General features: G+C 34.6%; 1 protein-coding gene across 9 annotated transcripts in view; it reads right to left on the reverse strand.

Annotated features, from left to right (window-relative positions):
• The window catches only part of STXBP4 (syntaxin binding protein 4), a 315635-nt gene that overhangs the window by 171839 nt on the left and 123147 nt on the right, over nt 1-20649 (reverse strand). For 7 of the 9 annotated variants that reach the window (XM_007481851.3, XM_016430338.2, XM_016430342.2 and 4 more), the window contains 4 exons: nt 17840-17952; nt 12002-12091; nt 9261-9293; nt 8281-8346 (listed from right to left, as the gene is read on the reverse strand). In XM_007481851.3, the coding sequence (XP_007481913.1) occupies nt 8281-8346; nt 9261-9293; nt 12002-12091; nt 17840-17952 (302 nt within the window). The remainder of the gene's footprint in view (nt 1-8280; nt 8347-9260; nt 9294-12001; nt 12092-17839; nt 17953-20649) is intronic. The other 2 variants (XM_007481850.3, XM_056816563.1) reach the window with 1 other exon arrangement.

A 20649-nucleotide genomic window follows, 5' to 3' on the forward strand; every position in this document is an offset into this window, starting at 1 on the left:
AAGCTAGTAGCCTTCTGACTAGGTTGGGCAGGGAAGGGAAAGAAGCATTTCCTACTGCTAATAATGATGATAATAAAAAAAATCTTCTGATTTAAAGGAAGAGAAAGAAGCACTTAATAATTACAGTAATAATGATGAAGCTGATGATAACTATAACAGCTAAGATTTATATAATACTTACAATGTGCTAGGCACTGTGTTAAATGTTTTACAAATAAGGTTTTATTTGATATTCATGACAAATCTGGAGATAGGTGATATTATTATAGTCATTTTACAGACTGAGGGAAACACAAGTTAAGTGACTTTCTCAGGGTCAAACAAGTAATAAATATCTGAGCCTGTATGTAAACTCAAGTATTTTTGTCTCCAGGTCTATCTACTGCTCCACCTAGAGTAATAAGAGAAACCCTAATTAGGAAAAAAATCTTCCCATCAATGTCTCTGATATAGAAAAAGGTTTATAAGGGGCTGGTACAAGTATGTAAGGTCAGCTAGGTGACTCAGTGGATGGAACGCCAGGCCCAGAGTTGGGAAGACTCAGCTTTCTGAGTTCATAATATGGTCTCAGGTATTTATTAGCTGTGTGATCCTAAGCATGTCATTTAATCCCTTTGCCTCAGTTTCCTCATCTATAAGATGAACTGGAGAAAGAAATGACAAACCACTCCAATATCTTTGCCAAGAAAACCCCAAAATGGGGTCACAAAGAATTGGACAGACTGAAAAAAATGGAACAAGTATATAAGCCTGAGAACTATTCCATAATAGATAAATGTCAAAAGATTTGATCAAAGAGTTTTCAAAAGAAAAAAAAGTAAATGATTAGCAATGATATTGAAAAATATTCTAAATTCTTGCTGATAAAAAGCAATCAGATCAACTTTAAGGTCTTCCTGTATGTATAAGAAACTCGAAAATTGACAAAAGAAAGAAAGCATTAATTGGGGGTGGGGTAGGAAGCTGGAAGAAGAAAGGTAAGTGTTTGCACAGCTAAGCAATGAATCAGCAATTCTAGTTCCCATTCTGAACTATACTAGAGAAATAGCTAAACTATTCACTTCCTCTGATCTAGCAATACCACTGCACAGCATGTAAGTCCTGGAGGTCTTAAGCAAAGGGAAAGATTCCTTACATGTGAAACATGCATAGCAATACTTTATTTTTTTGTGCTGGATATAAACAAGTAGATGATGCCCGCTAATTAGGGATTGCTAAATAGGTTGACTTGTCAATATATTGGATTATTATTGTGCTTTAAGAAGTGAACACTTGTAAAGATTTTATATGAACTGACAGAGAATAAAGTGGAATAAAAAGCAATCTATATGATGACCAGGACAAGACAATGGAAAACAACTCTAAAAGATACTACATTTCAATCATAAATTCAGCAGGTTTAATAATAATAAAAATAAATAATAATTTGGAGAATAAGGCATACACTGCCAGACAGTCAATATGCAGGTTAATTTTTTACTTTTTTTATTAAAAGGGTGGGAGGGAGGAAGGGCACTATTGTTGTGGAAGAGGCCATTATTTTTAAATTGTGCCACCTAAACTCTGGCCATCCTCCTTCTCCTTCCTCTCTACTACCAGGCTCTTGAATTCTGCTCCTGAAGTGCCAGGCTATAATAGGTAAATTTTTGCCCTTTCTTGCCTAGAACCAGACCTCTATATCACTTCAACACTACCTGTTTTTCAGCTCCCATTAATCTGTTGGAGTCTTCCGTTAGAATATAAGTTCCTTGAGGTCAGGGATTGCCTTACTTGTATTTCTATCCCTACAGTTTAGTATGGTGCCTTGCACATATCAAGTGCTTAGTAAAAGCTCTATCTACCTGTCAAAAGTGATAATAATGCAAAACAACAAATCAATAAAACTTTTTTTTTCAAAATCACATGGAAGTAATTGATTCTCAAAAGGTTAAGCCAACACAGTGTACACGCTTGAAAGATTTAACAAGATGGAAAGCCCGAGTACAGTACCGGCATCAAGTTGTATTGTCTGAGGACCAGCCTAGCTAAATAGAAAGAGTCATACATATTGGTCATTATGTGATGTATTTTTTGGCCCATGGAACAAAGCAAGGAGCAAAATGATTTTCAGTCCTGTGTCAGCCCTTGATGATTTTATAGTAAGGGTGATAAATCAGTGAAATTCAGTTTTTAGACTTCCTATAAATATCATTTTAACTATTAGTACTCTAATTGTGAGATCCTTGTCAAATGATCAGTGAATGTATGAACATATTACTAGAAGACCATGAAAACTGGCCCATCAAAGATTCAACAACCTACTTTATGTATTTTATGGAGAAACATGGTTTGTTATTTTTTATATTAAAGACCTTGGAGCTTAAAAAAATTTTTTTTGAGGTGAGGCAGTCTGAGGAGGTCTGAACTTCAGAAATTTATTAGAATAAAAAGGAAAAGAAAAATTTGCCAACCTAATTTATACTTATATGTTCATATAGCTCTATGGCATCATTTTCATCTTCTGGTCATATTATGAGTAGTTTTAAAACTTGAACTTATTGGTAAAGGAAAGGATAACTCTGGAAGAAAAATGTAGAGAGTTTTTTTTTTAACCAATAATATGTAAAAGACCAGAAAGCCTACAAATTTCTCAAATTTCATAAAAGATTTTTTGCCTTGAGACAAGGCATATACATCTCACATAAAAAGTTGACAGAATTAGTGAAAAAAAACATGAATATGCTAGAAATAGAACTTTTTTCATTTTACAGAAGAAAAAAATATTAAATGACTTATCCAGGCATATAACTTTCCAGTTACAAAGCCAAGTCCAGAACATTGGTCTCCAGAAGTTCCACTACATCATTTGCCTCATGAGCAGACTTTGTGTAGGTTGCTGATTTTCAGGCACAACTTGCTGTTTGTGAAATATAGGTGTCAGTGATTTGTGCTGACATCTATTACAGAAACATGCATTTTGGATTATTTTGGCTAATGATGAAAAGGATAAATGATTTTGTCCTATGGATCAAAGTCTTATACAAATTTTAGAAACCAAAGTTTGAAGAAGAAAGTTATGAAAAATTATCTAGGATTTTATGGTTAACATTTTGCTTTATGGTTTTCTAAGATATATTGCTAAAGTTCTTCTCAGAATCAATAATATACCACTATTTAACATCTTAGACTTAACTCTTTAGCACAAAGCTAAGCTTCTATAGCAATAGTGGTGACCCAGAGAGAGAGAAATAAACACAGGAGGCCCTCCCATGGTAGAAATGGATATTGCTAAAAACAAAACAAACAAACAAACAAACAAACAAAACCCCATTGCTTTGCTTCCCCCCCCCCCCTATATTGGCCATAAGTTAATCATTTTTAACAAATTAGACATTTTCTTTTTATATTCTGAAGTGTTAGGTTGGGGTTATTTCAGAGAGGTCAAAATTTTTCATCTCTAGTCTGTGGAACAAGCTAAAAGAAGCCTGTAAAATTCTTCATTTTAAATGGAACCTAAATAAAAATTTACAAAGGATCTATTACAGATTCTTATTCTTGTTCTGATTAAAAAAGTGACTCAAATGGACACAGGACTTAAACAAGTACACTGATAGCTTCAGTTTCAGAAAAGATAGAGCCAAAAGAAGCAAAATCCAAACAAAAACAAAGCAAATGGGCAGGAAATGCTCACAAAAAAAGGAGGTGGTAGACAGTATAAGCAAAGAGGAATGAAAGAGATAAATGATTGTGAACTTAAATTTGGAGGATTCAAAGTTGGAAGAAACAACAGAGATAATTCAGACCAGGGGTTCTTTACTTTCTTTTTTTCATGGACCCTTTGGGTGGTTAGGGGGATGAAGGAAGGAAAGAAGGAAAGGAGAAAAAAGGGGAGGAAAAGAAGGAAGGGAGAAAGGAAGTACAAATAGAAAGAAGGAAAAGAAAAGTGAGGAAAAAAGGAAAGAAGGGAGGAAATAAGGAAAAGAAGGGGGAAAAGGAAGGAAGGATGGAAGAAAGAAAGGAAGAAATAAAGTACTTAGCATATTCTAAACACTGTGCTAAGTGCTTTACAAATATTATCGCATTTGATCTGCACAACATATAGGTGCTAGTATTATTCTCATTTTAAAGTTTAGAAAACTAAGGCAGATAAAGATTTAGTGATTTGTTCAAGGTCATACAGTGTCTAAAATTGGATTTGAATTTAGGTCTTCTTGACTCTAAGGCCAGGGTTCAATATATTGGCTATCTTGCTATCTATGGGACCCTTATCAGAGTAAGGTTTTAAAATGCACAAAATAAAATATATGAGATTGAAAAGGAAGCAAATAATACAGAAATAAAGATATATTTTTCCCCTTTAGAAATCCCCTGAAATCTATCCACTGATTCCATGAGCCCAGGTTAAGACTATGCGAAGGTTAAGTGACTTGAAATACTACCTCAGACTTATTTGTTTTTCTAGTATCTAGTGTCCAAGAACTTTCCTTAAAACCATCCGTTTACAGATGAGAACACTGAGGCTTCAGAACTCATGGTATTGCCAAATAAGAACTAAAATCCAGATCTTTAAAGGCAATTTTTGGTGATTTTTTTAAATTTCTATTTTAAATCTAAATATTCTCTCTTTATCCCTTCCTCTAATCATTGAGAAGGCAAGAAACACAATACCCATTATATATAAGACTTTATATGTATATAAAGTCTTACTAAACACATTTCCACATTAATCTTTTTGTAGAGGAAAAAGGCAAGAAAAACAAATAATTTAAAAAATATGCTTCAATCTGCTCTAAGAATCTGTCAATTCTCTCTCTGGAGGATTTTTCATCGTGAGTCCTTTAGAATTTTCATGGATCACTGTAATATCAGTGTTGCAAGTAGTTTTTCAAAGATAATTACTGTTACAATATTGCTGTCACTATGTACATTGTTCTTTTGGTTCTGCTCCCTTCACTTTACATCAGTTCATATAAATTTCCCCAGGTCTTTCTGAAACCATCTCTTTCAAATCCAGGTCTTTTGACTCTAAATCTACCATGTCATTTTGCTGATAGAAGAAATCTGATCATACAACTACTGCATCTCCTTACTCTTCCCATCAGTACTGGTTTCCTGGCTAGAATTCTCTGTGTTATCTACTATCTATAACACAACCAACTCTATTCCTTGAAGATTCCAATGTGGTTTTAAGTCATAATGTAGAATAGAGAATATAAAATTGTAGAAGTACTACAGATGCAGCAGGCATTGCTATCTTTCTACTTTACAACTGTTTGATGGGAGACATAAAACTGAGCTATTAAAACCCAACAACCATTATACTAATTGCCATATGCATGGTATGACTATCAAGTAAGATTATATAGTGTTTAGACAAAAAAGGAACTTGAGACTTCAAGTAGTCCATCCTTCTGATTTTATAGAGGAGGAAAGAGGCTCAGAAGTAAAAGTGACTTGTATAAGATCACACACATGTAATTAATTTTTAAAACAAATATGCAGGAAATAATATTTGCAAGCAAAAAGATATTCCCTTCCATGTAGATATTTTGAGACATCACATATCTGTATTGTCCCACACTGGATGGGGCCAGAGGCAAGACAGATTTCACTTTTGCCAGGAACTCTAAACTTGGAGTCAGTGGAGAGTAAGAATGATGAGAAATACCATAGGGGGGGTCAAAAGCAAACAGGTCACTGTTAGCCAAGGATGTATTATCAATAGATAGCAAGTATTTAAGGACCTGGAAAAGTATGTATCCATGGTCTAGAACAAAAGGTGTCTAGGACTAAATTTGAGTATGTCAAGATTAAAAAGGGTAGAAAGGGCAGGTATGGTCAGGGTCCAAAGAGGCTTTTAAGACCAGACCTCAAAATAGGTCTGCGGATATCAAAAAAAGGTCACTATCCAAATGGATTCACTGGTTGCAATGATCCTGGATTGCCCCTAGTTCTTTCCCAGATTCCTATATTCTGACCAAATTTTAGCTTTGGGCAGCTAGCTGCCTATTGGTGTCTCCTGTACTCAAAGTGCTGAATATGCATGGTGGTGGAGCTTTCCACCGCTCCAACCATGTTAGGAACTCCTCTGATGCAAATATGTTCAGAGTACCATGGCACACTCTTTGGAAGAACAAAGCAACTTAAACAAATCACTGTTTCTACACTCCTTGTAATAAAATCTATGAGGTAGGCAGGTTATTGTTATTACTTTACACATGAAGAAACTGAGGCCCATAATAATAGTAATTATGATAGCCAACATTTATATAGCACTTACTATACTGTATGTGAAGTGTTTTACAATTTAATAATCACGATATCATTTGACCCTCAAAACAACCTTGATAGGTAGGTGCTATTATTATCCTCATGTTACATGTGAGGAAAATGAAGCCCAGTAACCATACATCAGTTCAACCAACCTGTCCAGAATCAGATGGCTGGTAAGTATCAGAGCCAGGACTAAAACTCAGGTGTTTAAGAGCAATTATCTTTCTATTCTGCTGTGGGTGCTCGGTCAGTGTTGCTGGAGAAACAAATGCTTGAATATCTTCAGTGGTGGCAAAGTTTCATTCTGAACAGATGAATCTAACTTTTGGAAAAAGCCCCAAAGCTATTCAAAGCCTAGTGTTGTGGTAAATAAAATGCATGACCAAGTAGGGTAGGATAAGTTTTAGTTAAAAAAAAAAATTAGAAAATGAGGTGAGGCCATAAAATAACATGACTGTATGGTTTACAAGTAAACAGGCTCTGAAAGCAATTCAATTCAGCTAATAATTATTAAGCATCTACAACATGTACAGTGGTGTACAAGGTGCTGGGGACACTGAGATGAAAATTAAGATAATCTCTGCCCTCAAGGCACTAATATTTTAATGAAGAATAGTAGGGAATAGAAAATGTGCCAGGTCCTGTGCTAAGTGCTTTACATATATTATCTCTTTTGTTCTTAACAACAATCCTTTGAGGTAGGTGCTATTATTATCCTCATTTAACAGCTAAGAAAATTGAAGCAAATTGAGGTTAAGTGACTTGTCCAGGGCCATACACTAAGTATCTGAAGTAGTATTTGAACTCTTGTCTTTCTGATTCATCTTCCTGAGTTTAAATCTGATCTTCCTTACTAGCTTGGCGACCCTGGGAAAGTCACTGAACCCTATTTGCCTCAGAGCTGGAGAAGGAAATGGTACCCCCCCCCAAAAAAAAATTCTAGTAACTTTGCTAAGAAAATACCAAATTGTGTCATGAAGAGTTGGGACATGACTAAAACAAATAAACAACTCCCTCATTACAGGCCCAGCTCTCTATCCACTAAGCCACATATAAGAGAGAGAAAGTGTTAAGTTCCAAAGAGGACTTCTGTATACATCCTTGTAATAAAAATATAATTACCTCTTGTGAAAGTAATTTAGAGCTGAAAGGAATGTCAGAGGTCATCAAGGGTAATTTCCTTATTTTAAAAATGAGGGAACTAAAATTCAGATAAGTTAAGCAACTTGCCTAGATCACATAGGTAATAAATGGCAGAAACAAGGTATGAACCCAGGTCTTCTGATTCCAAATTCAGCATATGTCTCATTAGAGAGCAGTGTTTAAGGCTTACAATGCTTTATGATCCTGCTTTGTATTTAAATGATATATTTGTTTATCATTATGAATTTGACAAATGTCAACAAACACAACTACTTTCTTACAAGGAGAAAAGGATAGCTTATATATGGCACAGTATTACATACAATTTAAAAAAACATATTAAATTTAATATGATTTTCTAATACTACTCTGCTCATCTATGTCCCTTTCTGACCCTTCTCCCACTCTCTTCTGTTTATTTTTAAATATTTCAATGACCTTTTTCTTTCTTTTTTGGAGGAGTATAAATATTACTATATTCTCTACACCCTCACCTGAAAGTCCCCTTCTTGCCCATAAAATAAAAACCTGTAGCCCTTGAAACAAGTAAGTATAGTCAAACAAAACAAATCCACATTCTAGTCAAGTCTGAAAATTTTTCTCTCATTTCTATACCTCATTCTCATCATTCTGCCAAGGAGTAGGAAGCACAAATTACCATCAGTCTTTTGGAGTAGCATTAGTTATGGTATTGATCAAAGTTTTTAAGTGTTTCATAGCTGTTTTTATAACACTTTATTCACCACATATCTTGTTTTTCAGATGTGAATCAGAGAAATTTGCCATAAAGAGATTTTCCCAGATAATGATTTTCCTTCAAATTCTCCATGCATTAAATCTGTTGCTTATGCCTATTATCTTGGGTATTACATAGCTCTGACTTACTTGTTTCACATTCTGGAGTTCTTCAGCTAATTGTTTCCTTTGATTTTCTGATTCCAACAGCTTGTCCTATAATGAGAAAACACAATTAATAATTTGTGATGTAGTTTTTGGTAAATGTTAAAATGAGTCTTCTCTTTCTAAGCTTACTAAGTTTCTGAACCATCCAGTGCCAAATTCTAATAACAAATGAGAACAGAGAATCCCCCACCTTCATACATAACAATTTTCATAACCACAATTAGTCAACCTGAAAAAAATCTCAAATTGCATCATTTTCCCAAGGTTACTAAAACTCAGAGGTAAGAGAGGGTACACTTAAATATTGGCTAAAATAAGAGGTTCAAAGTTTAAAAGCATTGTTTTTAGAAAGGAGTCAGGGCTTCTAAAATTTGATGAAGGGAGTGAGTCATAGGGCTAGACTGCCTATATGTTTTTTAATAGCATCTAAGTACGCTCTTGGAAGTATAACCAAGGAGAGAGCAAGTCATCACTATTCAACACAAGGGAACAGCTGCTGAATCTTTGAAGTCACTGAAGTTCAAGCAAATTATACATGCAAATGAAATATTATCTTAGTACTTATAATAAAGCCAAGTATTTACTCCTAAAGTCCTAGAAACATGGTTTTAAGAAAACTATTATCAATATGTCACTTTTTTATTTAGCAAATTAAATAGAATTATGATCAGCCAGAGAAGGCTAAATTCTATCAGTAGCCTAGATAGAGATGATTTGGTTGTTAAATAGAATGGGAAAATTTTTTTATCAACTTTGGAATGCCAAGAATAATCGATCTGATTTCAGATTTTAATTTTTCCCAGTCCAAGAGATAAAACAAGGGAGCATGAAATGATTGTAATAAAATCATCTGGAACAAAAGCCATGAATCTGGGCTCTGTTATCATCTATTTTCAAACAACTCATCCTTTGTGTCCTAGTTCTTACGTCAGTACAAGGGAAATATGTCTATTTTCACTCACCTTGGCCAAGTAGGTGTTAGGATCAGCTGAGTCCTTTGAAAAAAAAAGATTTACTGGGATATACCAATGCTTTAAAGAAGAAACATCCTCTGAATTAATAACAACCCAGTAGTGAAAGACTATTTAATATGGTCTTCTAAATCTTGCTGGCTTAATTTTCATCCCTACCATAAAACAATGAGTATTTCATGGATGAGGAACATGGGGACAAGGAAGAGAAGAGACTGAAAGTGAAAGGATTAAAGACCATCAGTTGGTCTGTAAATGTATATGTGCTGTAGTGCTCAATTAACTGTCTTTATATTGTATGAACTGCAAATTGCTGGGGGAAAGGAATAGAAATTGTTATAGTGTTTTGAGTACTATAATGACATAGAATTCTTAATTGTTTTAATTAACATGTTCTTCTAAAAAAAAATATGATTAACTAGAGATTAGAATGTATTTCACCAGCTTTGATCATAACACCTGAAAGCTGAGTTACCTTTTAAGAACTAGCACAGTCCTTCAGAATTTACTTAATAAGCTCTCAGCTGAGCATTAATTTCATATCTGTGCTACATGTCAATCTTACATGGATGCAACTTGAATAGTTTAAATTAGAAATTTAGGGGTACTAACTCACAAACCTAAACCAAATAACTGGATTAGCACAGATGTACTATTCATAGAACAAATGAGTGAGAGGGATTAGAAAGTTACCCCAGGATTCCTAGTAATCATACAAATTAAATTATTTATGGGGGGAAATATCCTGGATAGTAATTTAGAAAAAGAAATGCTGTGTAACTAAGGTGACCAATTTTGCAAGAATTTTTTGTAAGAGGGATTAGAAATCAACCATCAGTAATTTATTTCTAAAACCTGTTCATGCTTTCCTCCCCTGGGCTCTTAATTGTTATTCAAAAAGATATGGCAAAGAAAGGTTTTTCAGTACTGAAAAATATATCACACCAAGAATCAAAAAAAGAATTGCAGAAATAGTGGCCATGTTGACTTCTATTAAAATAGATTTACAAAATGCCACAATGGTGTTACATATAATTAAGGTGGGATTTTATATGAATTTGGGTGTTGCTCCAAGTATGAATTTAATTAAGATAAGAAAGGTGTTATAAAATAGAATGGAACCTCTTCCATGTTTTATGGGAATTTTAAAAAACAAATTACTTTAATTCCCAGTGCTTCTCTAGAAAAGAATGATGGTCCTGCTTTAAGATACAGGTCCTTTTCTCAAGGATACAGGATTCATCTGTGCAATAATGATATTTATTGTATATTACATACAATATACAATATTATAATATAATATATAATGTATATATTATAAGCCATTTATATAAAGATTACAAAATACTTTATATGTATCATCTCATTTGATCCCTCCAATAACCCTATGGAGGGTAAGAGGATGCCCTTATCCCCATTTTATTGATAAGGAAATTGTGGCTGAGAGGTCAAAATGATTTGCTCAAAGAAATACAGCAAGTAAGTCTCTTGGGCAGAATCTGAACTTAGGTCTTCCTGACTCAACCATTAGATTTGAGAACAAGGATTATTATTATTATTATTGCCTTTCAGAGTATCACCAAAACTTAAAATATCTGGCACACAGGAGGTGCTTAATAAAAGCTAGTTGACTCACTAACAGACTGATTTCCATCATACCAAACTACCTTCATATAAACTAACAGGCAGGCAGCTAGGCAGGATAGTGGGCTGCACTTGTAGCCAGGCAGACCTGGGTTCAAATCCCACCTTGGACATTTATTTACCTGCATGACCCTGGGAAATTCACTTAGCCTCTCTCAAACTGTGTTTCCCTATCTCCAAAATGGTGCTCATGATAATACCTACCTCATAGGGTTATTGAGAGGAAAGACTGAGGTAGCACATGTAAAGTGCTTTGCAAAACTTAGAGTGCTTGATAAATGTTAGGCATCATCTTATAAACAGCAGGAAGGCTTATGTTGTCCATTCCAGATCACTTGGAGCCAGAAGGAAGGAATAAGACAAGTGAGAGGGAATTAGCTTGGGAAGTGAGAGTAAATGTCTCAGTTCAGATTATGAAAATGTGGAATGGTTGGTCTGGAACAGTTCTTTGAGCCCAACTCCCTCATCTTATTAATAAATAAACTGGGACCAAGATAGGCAAAAGAACTAGTCTGGCTTATTAAAGCAATCTAGCCAGTGGTAGAGCTGAGGGGTAAGAGACAGGGTCCCCTGACATCTCTATGCAATGGTTCCCCTGCTATGGTATTACCACCTCCTTCTTCCTAAGGCTGTTAGATGTTCTCTATCCACACAGAACTAAAACAATACCACTTTAACTTACATGGGAGTTTTGAAGCTTAGATAATCAATGAAACAGAATGTAGCCCAAACGGATTAAATAACTCTATGTACTGGTTATATTTCAATTATTTAATTTGTAGTTTATCATTTTAAATATAAATATCATATTTATCATGTTATTTATTTATTTTTGAAGTACATATCTTCTTTCTTAGAATCAAAACTAGGTTGTGGTTCCCAGGCAAAAGAGTGGTAAGGGCTAGGCAATGGGGATTGTCTGAGACCAGATTTGAACCTAGGACCTTCAGGCTTGGCTCTCAATCCACTAAGCTACCTAGCTGTCTGCATATCATTTTAATAAAGAAAAAAAAAATACCCCAATACTACTAGTTAAGTTTGTCAGAAGAGATTTTTACTTAAAAAAAAAGACATAAATTAAAGATTACCTTGAGTTTGCTGACTTCTCTCAAAGCATCATCTCTTTCATGTTTAAGCCTTTCTACTTCATCTTCTTCTGAAGAACCACAAGCAAGAAGCTATTCACATTGAATAGGAAAAAGGAAAACACGTTATGTGCTTATGATTCCAAGTTAATGTGTTTTTCTTTGCCTGGTGTCAAGGCGGTTGTACTTCTGCTTATTAATATTATATTTCATTAAAAATCCCACAAGTTTTAAAGAACTAATTATTTGGTTAATTAAAACAGGATATGAAAGTAATCTGGGACAATATCATTAATATAAATTTAATTTTAAGTTTTTAGTGTTTCTAACTGGTTTTATTTCTCTATAAAATACACATACTACTATCTATTAAGTTAAAGCTAACATTTTAATTTGGCAAGAAGCAACACAATTTCCCTGAAAGATTAAACCATATTCCAAGTCAGGGTTTATAACCAAGGAATGAAATGAAGAATCTACAGCATGCTGTCCAAACTATTCCCTGAAGACCTTAGCACAATGTTCCATTGTTCCCAAGATTGATAAAATGTTGGCCATCAGAAAGGACTCTGAAAACAAAATCTAGAACATGATCTGATCACTGCACAACAACTTGGAATGTTGCAGGCATTTCAACCCTTAATGAAGACAGAATCGAGGTGGAAAAGGACCAGGGGAGCTCTGATATATATTAGCTGTGGGACCATAAGCAAGTTACTTAACCTCTCAAAGGCTAAGACTGAATTACAGGTGAGTGGCCAGTCTGCACTGGTGGAAGGGGTTCCAATATTGGAGGTTCCCTATATTGAATGAAATCAGGTCTAGAATCCCTCCTTTCCTCTCATCCTGCTTCCTCCCTATTGCCACCCACAAGGAAAAAAAAAGAGAAACATGGATTTATTTACTGATTTCCAGATCTGCTAATGGCAAACAGGAGAAAGGGGAAATCACTTGAATACTGAAAGAGGTAGCTTTAGGATATGGAGGATAGAAGGAACCACTCTGTCCAATGGTAGGAATTTATTGCCCTAAGAAGGAGAAAGCACTTGTCCATATCTCAAATTATGGAACCACAGAACTTTAGAGCTGGAACCATCTATTATATCAGGCATCTATTATTAAGTAATAGATATTCATTATTAAATAGTTAAATAATATCTATAAGTAAAATTAGATAATGGATATTATTTTGTTAAAAATATGTATATAATTAGTGATTGTTTAGTTTAAATCTCTTTATGCTAGTTAAGGAAATTTGGACCCAGAGGGGCAAAGTCACTTGTCAAAGTCACACAGCTGTTTGGTGGCAGGGATGGGACTCTTCTGACATCTTTGTACAGTAGTTTCTCCACTAGAGCACTGATGTCTCTAGCCTGCTTTTCAAAGCTATTTATAACTAATGCATAGGTAAAGGCTATGCATGCCATGTATATGAAGGATAGAATATATACATAATGCAAAATGTATTTTGAAGACATAATGGAGGGAGAGAAAGATAAGAGAAGTTTTGGCACACACTAAGTCTATGAGGAGAGACAATTCTCTTTTAGTGTCCCAGGGTGGAGAAGAATAGTTAATATGTCTGGGTGCAGGGGATTTCTACACTAGGGATTCTCCACAAGTCCAAATTCCTGCCCCAGAGTAAGGACTTAAATAAATAAATAAATGCAGCTGAGGGTTAGGGTTAGGGTTCATTAACTTCTTGATGTCAAAATTTTGGAAGGCAATCATATCCTCACACAAATCTTCCTTTTGGCTACTATAAGACATCTAATACTGAGTTAGATGGACTATCTGCATGTCCCAGTATCATGTTTCTTACATTTTCATGTCATCTTAGTATTTATGTATTAATTCCAATTTTGAACCCTAAAAGCAAATTCCAGATATTGCATGGAATTCTACCAAAAGGCCCATTTTGTGAGACACTTTTTGGCTGCTGATTTTTTTGTGTAATGTTTTTAAAGAAGTTGAACCATGTTGCTTCATGTCATATGTAAATATAAAAACATGTAATCTTTCAATTACAGAGAACATCCAGTGTGGAAGCTTCATTCATCATTTATTAAGTCTTTAAAGCAGTAGAGGATACAAAGATAAGTGAAAAATCATTCTTGTTCTCACAGAGATTACATTCTAGTGGGGAGATAGATAATAAATATATGATAATTAGAGGTTATGATCATCTTTGCCTCAGTCATACAGTTAGTATGTGTCTAAGCTTCTCTAGGTTTTTTTCAATCATTATGTCTTTATTAGAACACAAAGGCATCCCATGAGGGCAATGGCACATGAACATAAGTGCACCCTTAAGGAAGCTGGGGCTTTCAAGAGACAAACGTGGGGGGAATACTTGCATGTCATTACAAAGCTAGTGTCAGGTATTTCAACTCAGATTTCAACTCAGATTTTCCAGAGGTCAAACCCAGCTCCCTATTTACTACATCATATTGTCATATGCCATGCAAAATGCATTTTGCTACTGATTCACAAATGTTGACTCTGCCTGACTCTGCCACTTACTATGTCAGAGACCTTAGGCCAGTCACTTGTCCTGTTAAGGCTTTTTTTTTTTCCTCACCAATAAGATTTTAGCTCTAAATTTATGATCCTCTAACTAATTGGGCAATTCAGTATAATAAACATTAGCCCCCTAAACTCAGATTTTTCTTCTTTAAAACAAGAAGACTAACATAGATGACCTCTGAAGTCCCTTGTACCTGTAAAACCTATAGTCTTCTCAGATTACATTAACTCCAAGATTTTAAATTCAGAACTCCTGGAGATCTGGTTCTAATCTTAATATTAATCCTTAAAAGTGGTGTGACCATGAGGAAATCATGGTGCACTTGACAGGATATCAACATTTCAAGGGTCTTCAGAGGCCAGTTGACCCAATCTATATTTGAAAAAGAATCTACTCTAAAATAAACCTATCAAATGATCAGTGCCTGGCACATAGTAGGTGCTTAGTAAATGTTTGTTGACTCAGTAACTGATCATCCAGACGTTTTTAAGATGTCATACGAAGAGGACCTTGCTATCTTCTGAGGATGTCTACATTATTATTGGATATCCAATTTTGCTTCTAATTGTGAGAAAGTTTTTCATCTCTTCAAAAATAAATATGCCTTCTTTCCTTTCCTAATCAGTGTTCTGAATCCTGATTTTGGGGGCTGAGTAGAATAAATGGAATCTTTCTTACACATGTTAATCCATCAGATCTGTGGGGTTTGCTGTCCCTCTCAGCTTTCTCTTCTTCAGGCACAACATTTACAATTCCTTTAACTAAATAGAATGATTTTTGTGGTCTTTCACTCTCTTGGTTGCCCTTTTGAGATGGAGACATCTCAACTCTTTATTGTCAATCTCTCTGAAATTTATCCATCCCTTCCTTTCTATTTTCAGTGCAAGCACACTAGTTCTAGCTCTTGTTTGGACTACTGGCATTGCTAATTTAGAACTCTTTCTCCAAAATCTCTTCTCCCAGGTTTAGGACACCACACTGACACCAAATAAATAATCTTATTGCATTACTTTGATTGTTATAGTCTCTCGCTTAAAATTCCATTGCTTATTGGATTAAATCATAGATCAAACAAAAAATGTAAGAGGGAACAAGATCAAGAATTTAGCATTTTACAGTTGGAAGGAGATTTATGGCTCAATCTCTAAATACACAGAGAAACTGAGGTACATAATAAAGTAAATGATTTGAACAACATATTATTTTTATTAGGGACTAGAATGAAAGTCCCCTAACTCCTAATCCCAATTATCTCCCAACCCATTTCCACAGCTTTATTTTTTACTACTGCCTATACTTCTCCTCCTCACCAACTAAAATGCAGTCCTCTCACCATTTCTTATATAGTCTTCAATTTTTTCTAAGATTTTGCTTTTGCTAATTCTCCTCTATAACCTTTCTTTCCTAGTGTACTTGTTGAAATTTAACAGGCCTATCTCAAATCCTTTAAAGCTCATCTTAAATCCTTTATGGCCTATCTCAAATGCCAGCTACATGAGGGTAGGGTCAGAGCTGATTCATCTTTATATCTCTCAGCACTCAGCACAGTACTTGGTATATGTTACATTTTCAATCAATATTTGCTTAATGAATGAATAAGCCCTTGGATTCTTTTTCTTTTCTTTTTTTTTTGTTTATTGAACTAATGGTAAGGCAAACAACAGGCAGTGATATAGCACCTCTCTTTTTAAATGCTCTTCCCAAAAGATTGTTAACTATCCTGGATTTCCAGTCTTCAGGTATGAAACAGCTGTACCTCAGAATAAAATGGCTGGGCTGGAGAGGCAATCTGCCATCTTCAGGGTAGATTCATTAACAGGAAGAAGTGCTATGAATGTTATTCTGGAATAACAATTGAAGGATCTCCTCTGTCTTTTGGTGATGATTATCAGGCTAAAATGATCTTGTGTATCATTTTTATCAGATACAGAAAATCACTATTATATAGAAAAATCTTATATAATAATCATTAAAACTTTCTTTTTGCTATCAAAGTATAAGAAACTGATAACACACACACACACACACACACACACACACATACTTGTCTGACCTAAAATCCTATGGGTAGGAAGAAGGTGCTAATGCTCACTCTTTGGAATATCGGTGGCATTATGAAACTACAAAGAAAAGTCTGTGCTTACAGATCAAACTATAGTAAGTGTCTGCTCACCTGGCATTCGGTCAGTACCTTAAGCACCTTTGTCCTTCCTCAAAGTGTTAGGCAGTGGTGAAAAAAGGCCCTTAGACATTTAATATATTTTTCGATTTTGTTGTTGTTGCTGAATATCTGAATTGAAGGCACGGAAAGATTCCTAGCAAGAGAAAAACTGGACTCCTTGCAGCTTATTCCACTCCATTTAATTTTAGGAGAATTTGAGAGCTTATGGAGTGTCCTAATGTAGGAAGGACAATATGTCCTTTTAAATGCCACCTACTGTATGCACTAAAGCAACTCTCTAGGCATGGCTGCATTTCATATAATTAATTCACTGCACTAAAATAAGCAATTTATCAAGGATTACAAAGTGATTTAAAAGAGTTAATGCACTTGATAGGTCATTAATGATCTTATTCTTACAGGACAAAGCCCATTTTGTTTCATGGTAGCTGATCATAAATTAATCAAGGATTTACTGGATTTCAAATTAGAATTCCTCTACCCCCACCACTTCCAACAGGGGAGTCAAATGTATAAGAGGCAGTTAGGTATTATGGTCGATAGAATTTTGGATTTGAAGTTAGCAAGATCTGAGTTCAATCTGGCCTCAGACATTTACTAGCTGTGTGCCCTAAGCAAGTCACCCAATCCTTTCCTATCTCAGTTTCCTCATCTGTAAAATAATAACTCATCCCAACCGGGGTTATTGTGAGGATCAAATGAAATAATATTTGTAAAGTACTTTGCTAATTTTAAGTTCTACGAACTCCTAGCTATGATGATGATCAGCATCATTATTAACATCTACAGTTTTAATGGCATAATTTTAATGTTCACAATACATTTATGATTATTATTATCATTATCAAGACCTACAATTCAATATCATAATGCCAGAATTCTCAAGTTCTCCTATTTCTTTGATATTCTCCCTGAAAACAACAGAGCTTTCAATACAACCATGAAATAAAACTGTATTTCAAAGATATACATTTTTAAAACTGGAAGGAAATCAGACATTGAACAATTTTCATTGTTTTATTGGCATTAAAAATTTTAATATAAAAATTTAATTTAATATAATTGTAACACTCATTATGGTAATGAACTACTATTAACCACAAATTAGAAAATTATAAGGAGTATACTCTACCTGTGAATCTAATAAATGGGAAATTTCATGTGCACCAAGCATTGCTGATTTTTGCCCAATGCCTGCTTCATTCAGCTGTAAGCGGAATAGGTCTTTGGAAACCTGGACAAAATCTAAAATGGTACATAGTTACTGTTAACAAAGCGGAATTTAAATATACTTTCCCTAATGTTTTAGAACTACACAGTTAGCATTTGAGAAAGACATTGAGATGACAAAATTAACATGATCCTGATTTAGAAATTAACAAACCAATCAAACTAAATCAATAACCTCAAAACATGGATTTAGCTGCTGGCTTAATTATTTATTTTTTATCAAATTCAAAGACTATTTAATAAAAATCTCAAATTCTACTTCTTTGAAACAAACTGCAAACAACTGAGCTCTCAACATAAGCACGAAATAAAATTTTATTTCAAATGTATAAACTAAAGAATTATAAAGACAAAAACACTGGAAAAATTGACAAATTACACAGCTTTCATATGAATTCAGACAAGGAAACAAAACCTAAGTCAATATATTTAAGCCTCTAAACTCTTTATATCACACAGGGAGCTCTTTCAGAAATCAAGTGGACTAATAAAGTTTATGGGAATACAAGTTAGGATTTGGGGCTTCTGGTTACTGAGTTCCCTGAAAATAGGGACCATGACTGTTAAATCTCTATATCCTTATTATCACTTAGTATTTTCTTTTAAACTCTTACCTATTCTGCTCAGTATCAATTCTAAAACAGAAAAGTGGCCAGAGCTGGGCAATTAGGGTTAAGTGACTTGGCCAATGCCACAGAGGTAGGAAGTGTTTGAGGTCAGATATGAACCCAGGTCCTCCAGACTCGAAACCTGGTGCTATATTCACTGTGCTACCACCTTACTGCCCTATCATCACTTGGCAGTATGTTGTAAGTGCTTAATAAAATATTTGTTAATGAATGAATGAGTAAACATCAGGTCTCTGAGCAAAAATGCAGTTCTTGAGAACTTACTCCCCCCCCCCCTAACAAATGTGTGCGTGTGCGTGTGCGTGTGTGTGTGTGTGTGTATATATATATCTTTATAAATATGTACATGTGCATAATTATATACATGTAAATACACATTGTGAAGATTGGATTTGGCTCTCTCCTGATTGTAACAATGAAGGTACTTAGCTCTTCCTTGATTGTGAAGATTAAATTGTGAAGATTAAATTGTAATCCCCTGTCTACTTTTAGATTTTAACCCCCAAAGTGTAAAGCACAGTACAAAGTTGAGTGTGGAGATCTACCCGTTTTGGATTTTAACCACAAAAAGGTGTGAACACCCATTTCATACACTGAGTGGGAGGTCTGTGACCTACCTGTGAAAGAGTGGGCAGTCCTGGAGTGGAGTGATTGGTAGATATAAAAATTTAGGGAAAGTGACACAAGAGAAAAAGGTCTTTAAAAAGTAGAAACAGAGACACACACAGAGATACTTGAAGGGAGTCACTTGGAGTGAAGAGGGACACTTGGTGTTTGAAAGAGACACTTGGAGTGGAGCCTGCTGGAGTTGAGGCTGATAAAAGAATCTGCTGATTGAACTGACAATGTGGTGAGTGTAAAGGCTGACTTCCTTCCTTGCCCTTTCTGGAAGCATGAATCTCTGGGAAAGGCCCATCATCTTGAGACTCCTTTCCCCTGGCTGGGGCCTTAGAATTTCTACCTGACTCAGAAGAAGCCAGAGCTCGCTTGCTCTCTCTCTGTCTCTTTTTCTCTCTCCCCTTTTCTCTCTTCCTTAATATCTTCCCTCTATTGTAAAATAAACTACCAGAAATTTCATTTTACTTTAGTAATTCATTTTGGGATTTAGAAATTAAATCCCTGTTGACCAATTAAATATTCAGTCCAACCATAAATTTAACAACACCTATGACTATACACAAGAGGTTTTGGAGAACATACAAATATATGAATATATATATGTGTGTGCGTGTATATATTTACATGGATGTAAATAAGTATGTAATATCCATAATATCTATGTTTATCCATAATATCTATATCTATATATATATATATATTCCCTCATCCCCTTATAAGTAGCAACTAGAAATAGATGGTAAAACTATACTAGTGGGGGACCTCAACCTTCCTCTTTTAGAATTAGAAAAATCTAACCCCCCAAAATAAATAAGAAGTAAAGAAAGTGAATAAAATTTTAGAAGTTCGATTTAATAGCTATCTAGAGAAAATTAAAATAGGGATTAAAAAGGAATATACTTTTTTTTCATCAGTATATGGTCATAAAAACTTTAGAGCCAAATGCAGAAAAACAGAAATAATAAATGCAACTTTTTCAGATCATAATGCAATAAAACTTAAAATCAATAAGGTTTCATGGAGAGGTAAATAAAAAATTAACTGGAAACTAAATAATCGAATTCTTCAAAATAGCTGGGTCAAAGAACAAATCATAAACAATCACTGATTTTACTGAAGAGACTGACAATAAGGAGACTATATGTCAAAACTTATGGCATATAGCCAAAGCAATACTTGGGGGGGAAATTTATAACCCTAAATGCTTATATCAATAAGTAGCAAATAGTTATATGTGTGTGTGTACATCAGAATCTATGATTTAACCATAATGGAAGAGGAAGAGGCAACTAACTCCTGGTATGACACTTTCTTTCATAGATTACAACCCATCAATTATTTATTAAATAAGCCACATGGTGCATGGGGAACATAAATATTAAGTGATTTTCCCTAGAATACACTGCAAGTAAATATTGGATAATGTGAATGTGAAATTCCATACCCCTTATGATTCTGATATTGT

This window comes from Monodelphis domestica, chromosome 2 (genome assembly GCF_027887165.1).
Source record: "Monodelphis domestica isolate mMonDom1 chromosome 2, mMonDom1.pri, whole genome shotgun sequence".
NCBI lineage: Eukaryota > Metazoa > Chordata > Mammalia > Didelphimorphia > Didelphidae > Monodelphis > Monodelphis domestica.